The following is a 12,946-nucleotide window of genomic DNA, read 5'->3' as shown; positions in this document are numbered from 1 at the left end:
TAGGCGTCATTCTGCCCACAAATATCAAATGTTCTTTTGGCCCCAAAGATTGTTTACCTTTATCTAAGGCATGTTAAACCCTCTTCTGCCCACAGATCTGACTTACCAGGTTTTCAATTTCATTTTTAATTGAAAATTGGTGCAAATAAAAATCTATAAAATTAAGTGGAAAGTCATGGTGACCTAGCCTTATTACTTATCTGAAAACTCCTTACTATATTCAAAAATCTCTTTTATTAACTAAGACATCAAAGAGCCCAAGTTTACTTATTCCCTTTCTTATACAACCCTGATTCCAAATTATATTAATGCTTTAAAGATCAAGCAAGAAACCCACAGAACTCCCTTGCTTAGGAAACTACAACCTTGGATGCTGTTATCCGTGAAATTGGGCCTAGAAGATGATCAAAAACAGTTGAACCTGATTAACAGAGATGTACAATTCACCAGCAATTTACACTGATTTGACAGTGGTTTTTTGGGACTTTACAAAATAGCTTTATCAACCTAATCAGCTATGTTTAATCCAGGTGCATAGTCAATCACAGCCAGCACCTTTGTGAAGAAGACAAATGGCCTTCTATCACAAGGTAATCTTACTCAATTTTACTACTAAAGTGAGCATATCTTGGGGGTAATGAGTAAAGGTAAGGATCTCTGGTGGCGCAGTATTTGAATGTAGTATTGCAGGCTAATTCTGCCAATAGCCTGGAGTTTGATCCTGACAGGGCTCAAGGTTGACTCAGCCTTCCATCCTTCTGATGTCAGTAAAATAAGAACCCAAATTGTTAGGGGTAATATGCAAATAATTCTGACTTTGTGAACCTCCCAGAGAGTACTGTAAAGCACTATGGTGCGGTATATACTGTAAGTCTAAGTGCTATTGCTAATGGAGCAATTTATAATTGCTTGTTTAATGTTCAGGACATCCCACTGCCACAATACTTGCATAAAACAAGGGAGTCTGGGGTTTTGTTTTTTGTGATTTATAATAATGATACTGTATTAGGAATCCTAAGCCCAGGAAAAAGGCATTGGGGAAACAGTTTAAGAACCGCCAACTTAATATGATAACTTAATTATATCCAAGTTTAATAATACAAAAAAATACTTGCTTGATTTCTAATCAGATGGAGAATTCTTCCTAATAGACAATATTAGGGTAAAGGAACTAAATATTATGGTCAAGGCAGATCAACGTTGATTTTTATCTGGTGATATTTCCAAACAACTCAACTGATACAAGAGGGAAAACACACCTTTAAAATCAATCTCATAATTATGTCTCCCAGCTGAGAACTTGAGTGTTGTAAATGCTTCAGACTGGTAGGCTTTCTCCAAGTCAAAGCTGGATGTAGTAGCAGCAACATGATGTTCATCCTGGTACCACAGAACCAAACAAAAGCATTTGCACATCACTCCAGAAAAATCTAGGTTCTTTGAATTTGGATTTTCTCAAGAATTTTCTATGTCTAGACCAGGGGTCGGCAACCTCGGCTCTTTTATGACTCGTGGACTTCAACTCCCAGAATTCCTGAGCCAGCTGGCTCAGGAATTCTGGGAGTTGAAGTCCACGAGTCATAAAAGAGCCGAGGTTGCCGACCCCTGGTCTAGACTGTTTAAAGCTGCTTCAAATTTATGTTGGAAATGCTGAAAACATGAAGGGTTAATTTATTGGTGGAGTTGTAAAAAAAGCCAGAATATTTGGGGTTCAAACAGATTTATTAACTTTATTAATATAAAAACTTTTCCGGTTCAACTGAAACCAGCAAAAAACCTTCTCTGACTAATGGATAGACAATTTGAAAAGTCTTACGAAAGATTGTTTTTGTATATAGTTAATTGCAGTGAGATTATATGCAAAAAGATCAAAACACTCTGGAATACCCATAATGGAGGTGAAAATGACAGAATTTGCAGAAATGGTAAAATTGACTTAATTAGGAAAAAGAGAGCAGTTGTACTCATGAGTGACTGGAAGCCCTTTATGGACTTTTTGTTCAAAGCAGAAAAGAAGAATGTGTGATTTATGGGTTTGCCAATTGGAAAGAGCAGCCTTGGAAAGAAGGGAGCCATGATATAACTACAGAGAGGGGAATTTGAAGCACATGAGGGTGGTCACTTATTGTTCCTGGAGGAGAGTCTAAATCAGGGGTGTCAAACTCAATTTCATTGAGGGCCGCATCAGCATTGCAGTTGCCCTCAGGGGGCTGGGTGGGTGTGGCCAAGGTGGGCGTGGCCTACTGGATGGGCATGGCCAGAGTGTGTATGGCCTACTGGGTGGGCGTGGCCAGCTCTACATGCTTCACATCAAGGGTGCCTATGGGGGCCTGGGCAGGAGTGGGACAGATCTGAGGGTCTCTGGCAGGAGGGTCTCTGGGCCAGGGCCAAGGCAGTGGGGGCCATTCCCTCACTGCTTCCAGGATGGCTTCGCGGGCCGCATGAAACCACTTCGCGGGCCGGATCTGGCCCCCGGACCTTGTGTTTGACATGTGTGGTCTAAATCAACTGTCAGTCTGCATAATGCATTTGCTGCTTAGTCTCAGCTCTTTTGCAAGCAACAGTAAGTGCAAGGGGTTGCCCCATTTTCTTCTCAATGCTGGAGGTGAAATCTACTCTTCCTGAACCTTCAATCCTTCCTCCATGAAAGAACAGAGAGCTATAGACTGAACAGAAAGTTTCCTCCCTGGAAGAGGAAGAAATCTTAAGCCCTGTCTCCTAATTAGAAGTGGTCTAGCCTTTCTTCTGGCTTCAACAAACAAGAATTATTAATAAATGAGACCAGCTGAGAAGCAGTTTTACCAGCTACCCATTTATTTCTAGCATTGGGCAGACTGAAATTTAACAGATTTTGGATCCATGTCTATTTTCACATGTATCAGCCAGCATATTTTAATCATACATGTGATGGTCTTTCTTCTGATGCTCCAAATATTGCATACTATTTGTATCATCAGGCTTTCCTGATACCCATAATTTATTAGAATATTTATTCTAAAATGAAATTAAACTCAGCGTGTCCCCTCTTGCAGTAAACACAAACCGGTGATAGAATTTCATTTTTATTGGCTGCCTTACTACAGTTTATGAGTGTTGAAATCTGTTCCCTTATCTTCCCAACACCTTTTTGTTTGGTGTTTTAAAAAAACTTTGATATTGATTTTATTTTGTTCTTGTTATAAAAGTTTCCATTTTGTACTGCTGTGTCTTAATTTCACTGCTTTTCTGTTTAGGAAACAAAGTTACAACCACAATCAGGACCAGAATTTCCATTGCTAAGCAAGGTGGTTGTTGAGTGACTTGCACCTGATTTTATGACCTTTTTTGGCACAACTATTAAGCAAATCACCACAATCCAATTTCCCCCGATTGACTATGCTTGTTGGAAGTTGGCTGAGAAGATCACAAATGGCGATCTTATGGCCCCAGGATGCTGCAACTATTCTAAATACATGCCAGTTGCCAAGTGCCCAAATTATCATCACATGATGATAGGGATGCTGCAATAATTGTAAACATGAGGACCAATCAAGTGTGTTGTAACTCTGAATGGACACTAAGTGAATGGTTGTGCAGTAAGTCGAGGACTACCTGTTAACTAATCTAAAGGTTCCTCCGCACATGCATGCTAGTCGTTTCTGACTCTAGGGGCCGGTGCTCATCTCCGTTTCAAAGCCGAAGAGCCAGCGTTTGTCCGAGGACGTCTCCGTGGTCATGTGGCCGGCATGACTAGATGCCAAAGGCGCACGGATCGCTGTTACCTTCCCACCGGAGTGGTCCCTATTTTTCTACTTGCATTTTTACGTGCTTTTGAACTGCTAGGTTGGCAGAAGCTGGGACGAGTAACAGGCGCTCACTCTGCTACACGGCACTTGGGATTCAACCCGCCAAACTGCCGACCTTCTGATCGACAAGCTCAGCGTCCTAACCCACTGAGCCACCGCGTCCCTTCATTAACTAATCTAGGTGCTGCTTTTACACAGATCTATTCTGACTCATTTTATGGAGGACCGGGTAGGATAGCCCATCATTTGTATGTTGCATTAATTTAGTAGTAAAAGAGGAAGGTCAACTCAATTGTTTTTAAAGGTATCAAAGTTATTAGGATACTACACAGCTGTGTTTTTCTGGCTGGCTGGGAAGGAGATTCTGGGAGTTGAAGTCCACTCATCTTAAAGTTGCTAAGGTTGAGAAACCTTCTATACAGCACACAGAAGATGACAACATGACCACAAGGTTTACTTACTTCCTTTCCATATTCTTTCCATAGATTGTACTCATCCTTCCAGTACCAGATCCAATCTGTTGTAAGAATATAGTGTGGAGGCTTGGTCACTGAAGATGCTGTGGAAAGCCGTCTAATTTTAGCAGAGCCCCATGTCATTCTGGAGAAATTGATAGATTGCATGGATAAAGGGTGTTCCAGTCCTCCAAAATGGAATACACTGTGGAACAATGGGATTTTAAAAAGTTATAACTTTTTTTAAAAAAAGGATTGTTCTATCTTCTATTTCAGTGATGGTGAGCTATGGCATGCCTTCAAAAGTGACATACCACAACATTTTGGATGGCATACCAGTTTTCACCAATACCCAATGCTGAGAGCAACGGTTCAGGATGGTTTAGATTTTTTGGGGTGGGGTGGGGAGATAGACAATTGTTTTGTGTGTGTGTGTGTGTGTGTGTGTGTGTGTGTGTGTAACATGACAGCAGAGTCAAGTTAGCCATTTTCTAAATTTTTGGCATGCTGAGCCCAAAGGATTCACCATCGCTGTTCTATTTTAATGGTCTTTTTATAAAAACTAGAAAAATATATTAGAACAGTGAGAAGTATTTTCTGCATGGAAAGAAAACTTTTAGCTTTCCATCCTTTACAACAGTGACTGTATCACATTTGCTATGTTAAATTTCTAAGGGAAAGTGAAGCTAATTTAGGACAAGAATAATAAGCTTTACCCAGGAGCACAATCCCCAAACCAAATCTAATGAAATCTTTTTTTATCTAGGATAAAGATGGACAGCTTTCAAAAATAAAGCTGCTAAAGGAGAAATCCAAAGGAATACAAAAATCAATTGAAACAATTATTCCTTGAACATGTCACCAAAAACAAGTTTTTTTAAAAAAAAGGAAAAATTATTTATAAAAGGCACTGTTTTAGCATAAAGTGCTTCACAACTTCAGCAATCACTAAGCATATGACCTTATTCAGAACCTCACTATAAAGCCAGAATAATTAGTAGCTGGTATTATAGTCATACAGGGGACGCGGTGGCTCAGTGGGTTAAGACGCTGAGCTTGTCGATCAGAAGGTCGGCAGTTTGGAGGGTTGAATCCCGAGTGCTGCGTAACAGAGTGAGCGCCTGTTACTCGTCCCAGCTTCTGCCAACCTAGCAGTTCGAAAGTACGTAAAAATGCAAGTAGAAAAATAGGGACCACTCCGGTGGGAAGGTAACAGCGTTCCGTGCACCTTTGGCGTCCAGTCATGCCGGCCACATGACCACGGAGACGTCCTCGGACAAGCGCTGGCTCTTCAGCTTTGAAATGGAGATGAGCACCGGCCCCTAGAGTCGGAAATGACTAGCACGCATGTGCGGGGGAACCTTTACCTTTACCTTTATTATAGTCATAAAAGAGACCATATCTATGATACTTAAGCAAGAAGCAACTGAAAGGGCTTGTATAATTTTTATATTTACAAGATATATTAACTTATTTTATATTCCATTTCAGTGGTACAGCTTTAAGCGCTAAAACTCTCAAACCTTGGATAGAACCAGCTTAATAGTAAGTACTTTTATTAGTATTAGACTTTTTTAAAAATCAAATGTTTCAAAATCTCCCCTTCCATTATTTTCATTCTTCCATCTTTGCAAATTCAAAAAAAAGAGAAAGGAGAAATTCAGTCTCATTGATAAAACTCAAAAATAAATTGGGACAACTGTTGCACTGACTTCATCAAGATCTTAAGTGTGGCTTATATGAATCTAAAAGTTGCATTATATGAAGCACATAATCCACTTTCAGATTCTATTTACAGTAAATACATAGCAGCCCAATCAGATTATGATCTGCATATGGAAAGAGAGAAACCTTGTGGTTTTCCCCATGATTCTTTAATATATTCCTGAGTTAATATAATGAAACTCTACTGGAGAGGTACATTTTGCAAACAAAGAAGCTTGAGAGGAAAGATTTAGCTTTTCTCACCTGGTTGCAGCAGTCACTATCTGTACCTAATTACTGTGCGTTTACAGTAAATGTAAATCCAGAAACAGAGTAGCACAATATGGGATTTATCTATGATCGGAATTTTCAAGAATTGAACACATTTTGATTGTAAGATTTATGCCAGTTGGAAGCCCGAGAAAGAAGGCAATGGCAAACCACTTCCAAAAATGTTGCCAAGAAAACTGTATGGATTATGTCCAGGCATTCATCACGAATCAAAACTGATTTGACCACCCCATACACACTACTAATTTACACAAGAAGCCTATACTAAAATATTACATATCACTTCTACATATTACAATAATAGACAAACCATTAAAAAACAGATAAACGTGTATTAAAATATTTAAGGTAGAAAAAGGTAGAAAAATAGCTTAGTTTATTATTAGACTTACCGGTATATACCGCCCTTCTCCCGTAGGACTCAAAATAGCATCAATACAATTTAAGTCAAACAAAAACATGTTATTATAAGAACAAATTATTACTATATTTATACCTTTCGTTGCCTGGTTCACAGTAGGCGTTTTCAATTTGCTTCATATTTTCCATATCTTTCCACAAAGTACCATCTAAAACTTGCCATCTATATGGCAAATGGTAGTGAATTCGGGTGCACTTATCTAAATAAACAAACCCATATTATATTGCATTATATTCATGAACCATTAAGATACTTTTCAAGGAGAAATGCTAAGGCAGACATGTCAAACACAAGGCCCGGGGGCCGGATCCGGCCTGCAAAGTGGTTTCATGTGGCCCGCGAAGCCATCCTGGAAACAGTGAGGGAATGGCCCCCACTGCCTTGGCCCTGGCCCAGAGACCCTCCTCCTGCCAGAGACCCTCAGATCTGTCCCACTCCTGCCCAGGCCCTCATAGGCACCCTTGATGCGAACGATGTAGAGCTGGCCATGCTCACCCAGTAGGCCATACACACTCTAGCCACGCCCACCCAGGCCATACCCACCCGGCCCTGAGGGCAACCGCAATGCTGATGCGGCCCTCAATGAAATTGAGTTTGACACCCCTGTGCTAAGGAGTTTGTACTGATGAAATTGCCAGGCAAACAGGGTGCTGAGCCCCTTGCTAATGTTCAATTTTTAAACCTTTTATTTTCTCTTTTGCACATACTTGTATACAGTACATCCACTGCATATTAATTGCTTGGTTTTAGCTACATATCAGAAATCATAAAAGGTATTACAGATCGGATCTCAAGTTTCTAAGAGAGCTACAAAGCGGGCTACAAAGAAAAGAACCAAAAGCCCTCATAATTCTTTGCTGAATAATTAGTTCAGATCTTTGCAGCCTAAATATGGTAGACTAGTTCTTAATTATTCATTCTCACGTAAGTCATAATAGCAAGATGACACCTTACTTTTCCCAAATGTGAAATTAATACATTTTTTTTCTTCTACTGAAGGCACTGTACTAGTGGGTGGAGTTAAAGAAGTCCTGTGGTCTACATCTAAGCTGAAATGTTCTGAAGTGAAGCAAAAGGTCAATTTTGTGGTACCTGGAAATACCCAAACCCAAGACCAGATTGACAAGGGAAGCTGTTTTTCTGAATGGTGCTAGTCTCCATACAGATAGAAACCAAAGAGCCATCAATACAGGGATTCTTCATTTTGTATTTCTGTACTGAGCAAGGATTGGATTCAGCCTAAATGATCTAACTCCATGATTCTAAGGATATGGTGAGAAATAGTAGCATTCACATATCAAAAACAGGGAACGCTTGACCCAACTGGTTTTAACCCACTTACCTTGAAAGCTACAACTTTTCCTAATGTGGTATAAGCAAATCATATCTGATTCATCAATGTCTGTGGTGGACACTACTTGGTTTTCTCTTCTCTCTAAGGAAAAATGAAGCATATACTTAGACTCAAGACGACAATAATAATAATAAAATAATAATAATAATAATAATAATAATAATAATAATAATAATAATAATAATAATAATAATAATAATAATAATGCCCTAATAAGCAGACATATACATAGAATGAAGGCTACTGCTAAGCTTGTAAGCCGCCCTGAGTCTTCGGAGAAGGGCGGGATATAAATGGAATTTAAAAAAATTAAAAAAAATAATAAAAAAAGATAACTTCCTCCAATTCTCCTGATCTCCCTCAAGGGAAGAAATAAGTACTAAAATCAGCTCTGGAATCACAAAGACAGGTAGAAGTTGTGGGTGGGAGTAGGACTTCAAAGAGGATTTCTTGATTTCATGAAGACTCCATAAGAAGAGAGCTCTGTTAGTCTAGGGTGGCAAAATAACAGGAGGAGTTCGGAGCACCTTTTCAGATTCACGTATTTTACTAAAAGGCACAAGCTTTTGTGACCTGCACCCCGTTTAATTCTCTCAGCATTTCAAGGCCTAAAACTTTCTTAACATTTTTTTTTGCCGGCTCCAAAGATGGCGGACGTGCTGGGGAGAGCTCCGTAACCCCCAGTGGTAAGGCGTCCCCCCAGGAGCCCCCCAGGGATGTCAGCGGACCCCTGGGGTGGGGTCAGAAGTTTGGGCAGATGAGTTGGGCAATGTGCCGCCCGCTGCCTCCCGAATCAGCCGTAGGGGCGCCGGGACATCTCCGCCCCGCCGCCTGGGCCGTTGGCGGCCGTTGTAAATGGGGCCAACGCCTCCGCCCTGCCTCTACCGCTTGATCTACTCCCGGGCGAGGGCGGCATCTCCGAGGGAGACGCCGCAGATCAGCTGTGCGGCGGAAGCGGCGACAACGAGGACAACAGCGGCGGCGACAGCTCTCCAACCCCCAGTCGATCATCTTCGCCAGGAGCCTAACAACGACGGTGGCGGTGGCGGTGTGGCGTCTCCGCCCCGCCCCCTGAGCCACTACAGCTGTTGCGGCCATCCGGGTGGGGCCGGCGGCTCTGCTCTGCCCCGGCCCCCTGGTCTGCTCCCGGGCGGCGGCGGCGCCTCCGGGGGATCAGCGGAGGCGCCGCGGATCAGCTGGGCGGCGGAGGCGGCGGCAACGTTGACGGCGGCGACGCTGGGATCTTCCTCGGGCCCTGGTCGGTCTTCTTCCCATGGGCCTAGACGCCGGCGGTGGCGGGAGCGGCGTGGCGCCTCCGGCCCGCCCCCTGAGCCGCTGCAGCTGTTGCAGCCATCTGGAGTGGGGCCGGCGTCTCCGCTCTGCCTCGGGTCCCTGATCTGCCCCCGGCAGCGGCGGCGTCTCCGAAGATCAAGGAAGGCGCCGCGGATCAGCTGGATCAGCTGGGCGGCGGAAGTGGCAACCGTTGCAGCCATCCTGAGCGGGACCGGAGTCGCTGCTCTGCCTCGGCCTCCTGACATGCTCCTGAATAGCGGCGGCGTCTCCGAGGGATCAAAGGAGGCGCCGCAGACCAGCTATGCGGGCCCGATCGACCGCCCTCCGAGGGGCCTTTGACAGCGGCGCTAGCAGCAGCGGCGTGGCGTCCCCGGCCCACCCCCTGAACCGCTGCAGCCGTCTTGAATGGGGGCCAACGCCTTCGTCCTTCCTCGACCACCTTGACCTGCTCCTAGGCGGCGTCGCCTCCGATCTACATCAAAGGAGACGCCGCGGACCAGCGGATCAGCGGAACAGCTATGCAACGGAGGCGACGGCGGCGAGGGCTGCGGCAGCAGCAAAAGCCTCTCCAGGCCCCGGTCGACCACCTTTACCAAGAACCCTCGACGGCAGCATTAATAGACGCGGCGTGATGTCTCCGGCCCGCACCCTGGGTGCCGACGGTCTCCGTACCGATCTTCAACCAAACAGACGCCACGATCCAGCTGACCAGTGGAGACAGCGGCGACTGGACCACCGAAGCCGTCATCACCTTGCCTCTACCAACTCTCAACCTCCCTGCCCACCCTCTCCCCACAGGACATGATGGGCCTGGGTGCAAGCCACGGTGGCAGAGTGGCTTGACCTTACACCTGCAGCCCCATAGAGGTGAGAGCTCTATGGGGTATGCTTCACTCAGAGTGGGTTTTGGACCACCCCCGGAAACAGAGTCACAACCCATCGTGAGAGGATGGGGAGTGGCCTGCTTCTGGGGTTCACCCAGCAAAGTGGCAGTGGCTGGGTGACGGTCCAGATACCCACCTACCCAACTCGACCCTCCTGTCAATTCTCCATCCAGGGGACTGCCTTCCCAAAAAACCCCTGTGACTCTATGCTACTCCAATATTCCAGCACAGACCTACACGCCTTCAGGGTTCCCCCCTCTCCTGGGTGCGACCCGCCTACGCTACATCCAATCTTGATGACGGGCCCGACCATTGGGCCTCTGAGAGATGGCCGGGCAGGGTCAGGGGCCTCCAGCATAAGTCCAACAAGAGGCCCCTGGTTAAGTTCCTAGTTAAGTTCTTCGTCGGGTTAGGGAGGGGGGCGGGAAAAGACTATGGTTGTTCGGCGAAGGGGGGCCTCCCAACTACCATAGCGCAGGCCAGGCCTACGAGCGTTCACGAAGATGTGGAACGAGGGCCAGTCGCCGACAAAGCCCAGTGGCAAGCTGACGGACAATCAATTCCCAGGATGGTGGGGAACGGCAGAAGGTGCACAAGCAGAGGGCCGTATCGACACCGGGAGGGTCATCTCCGCTCTGTACAAGCGGTGAGACGCTCCGACCCTCTGTACTTCCCCCGAGGACCCGGGAGCGAAGATGTGCAGCCTCCTAAGCTCAGGCTGGTCTACCTAAATGCCAGGTCTGTTGCTAACAAGGCTCACCTTGTTCGCGACCTAGTGGAGAGTGAGCACGCGGACCTGGCTTGCATCACGGAAACCTGGCTGGGCCCAGAGGGTGGTGTCCCTCTGGTTGACCTCTGCCCGCCTGGTTTCCAGGTGCTGCACCAGCCTCGGGCCCATGGTAGGGGCGGAGGAGTGGCAGTAATAATCAGGGAGACCCTTAGCCCGTGGGAGACCACCGTCCCTCAGATAGTCGGGTGTGAGTCTCTCTTTCTGAGATACGGTCCGGGGGCGCAGTTGGGCCTGCTGCTGGCGTACCTTCCACCTAATCGTGCAACGGCAGCCCTGCCTAAGCTACTCGATGTCCTCTCAGGGTTGGTGGTTGAATTCCCCAAACTCATGGTCTTGGGCGACTTTAACCTACCGTCCCTGGGAGGATCGTCCGAACTAGCTCGGGAGTTCATGGCTTCCATGATGGCCATGGACCTGTCGCAAATAATTTCTGGACCGACTCATGAGGGAGGCCACACCCCCGACTTGGTGTTCTTATCTGGACGGTGGCGTGATGATATTGGTGGGGGCTCCACGACTGTTACGCCCCTGTCATGGACCGATCATCACCTCCTACGGCTAGACTTCCCATTTGCCACCCCCCGTGGGTGCACGGTGCCAACCTAATGGTACCGCCCCAGGCGCCTAATGGATCCTGATGGGTTCCAGGTAGCGCTTGGGAACCCACCTGCACTCACAGCTCGGTGGACTCCTTAGTGGAAGCCTGGGAAAGGGCAGCCACGGAGGCCCTGGACCGAGTTGTACCCCTGCGGCCCCTGTCCCGATGCAGATCCCAGCGAGCCCCATGGTTCACCGCGGAGCTCCGGGAGATGAAGCGTCGGAGACGGGGCCTAGACGGGGCCTAGACGGGCCCTGTCATCTGGGAGGAATTTGATCCTGTGACTCCAAAGGAAGTGGACAGGATTATGAGGAGGTTGAGCTCCTCCACATGCTTACTGGACCCGTGCCCTTCCTGGCTGGCTTATGCAGCTCGAGAGGGGACACGAGGCTGGTTTCAGGCGGTCATCTCTGCTTCTCTGAGTGAGGGTCACTTCCCCACCTCCTTGAAGGAGGCGGTGGTGAGACCTCTCCTCAAGAAGCCCACCTTGGACCCAACCTCATTGAATAACTTTCGTCCAGTCTCCAACCTTCGCTTCCTTGCGAAGGTTGTTGAGAGTGTGGTGGCGCAGCAACTTCCTCAGGTCCTGGATGAAGCGGTTTATCTAGACCCGTGCCAATCGGGCTTCAGGCCGGGCTACAGCACGGAGACGGCATTGGTCGCTCTGATGAATGATCTCTGGAGGGCCCGGGACAGGGGCCATTCCTCTGTCCTACTCTTATTAGACCTTTCGGCGGCTTTCGATACCATCGACCATGGTATCCTGCTGCGGCGCCTCAGGGGACTGGGAGTGGGAGGCACGGTTCTGCGGTGGTTCTCCTCCTTTCTCCTGGGTCGCTCGCAGTCGGTGCTGGCAGGAGGACAGAGGTCGACTCCGAGGCCTCTCGTTTGCGGAGTCCCTCAAGGGTCGGTTCTCTCGCCTCTCCTGTTCAACATCTACATGAAACCGCTGGGTGAGATCATTCATGGTTTTGGAGTAGGGTACCATCAGTATGCTGATGACACCCAGCTTTTCATCTCAACTCCAAACAGCATCAGTGATACCCTCGACGTGATGTCCCGTTGCCTGAAAGCGGTCCGGGAATGGATGGGGAGGAACAGGCTTCAACTCAACCCGGACAAGACTGAATGGCTGTACATACCGGCAAGCCAGGATACTCAGAACATTCCATCCCTTAACATCGGGGACGAGTTATTACCCCCTGTTGATAGGGCCCGCAACCTGGGTGTCCTCCTAGACTCACAGCTATCCTTGGAAGATCACATAGGAGCTGTGACCAAGGGGGCCTTCTCCCGGGTTTGACTGGTGCGCCAACTACGACCTTATCTGGACCTGGATGCCTTACGTACAGTCACACTGGCTTCCGGTTG

At 46.9% G+C, this 12,946-nt stretch overlaps 1 protein-coding gene across 2 annotated transcripts in view; it reads right to left on the bottom strand.

Annotated features, from left to right (window-relative positions):
- Positions 1-12,946, bottom strand: part of LOC308670226 (protein mono-ADP-ribosyltransferase PARP12-like) — a gene marked incomplete at its 3' end in the record, with an annotated part of 42,934 nt that overhangs the window by 19,318 nt on the left and 10,670 nt on the right. For both annotated transcript variants that reach the window (XM_081331578.1, XM_081331579.1), the window contains exons 4-7: positions 7,999-8,091; positions 6,732-6,855; positions 4,247-4,445; positions 1,260-1,380 (exon numbers count right to left, since the gene is read on the bottom strand). In XM_081331578.1, the coding sequence (XP_081187704.1) occupies positions 1,260-1,380; positions 4,247-4,445; positions 6,732-6,855; positions 7,999-8,091 (537 nt within the window). The remainder of the gene's footprint in view (positions 1-1,259; positions 1,381-4,246; positions 4,446-6,731; positions 6,856-7,998; positions 8,092-12,946) is intronic.

Source organism: Vipera berus (genome assembly GCF_964194415.1).
Source record: "Vipera berus genome assembly, chromosome: 6".
NCBI lineage: Eukaryota > Metazoa > Chordata > Lepidosauria > Squamata > Viperidae > Vipera > Vipera berus.
Note: the sequence above shows the minus strand (reverse complement) of the source record. Positions and strands in the feature narration are given on the sequence as shown.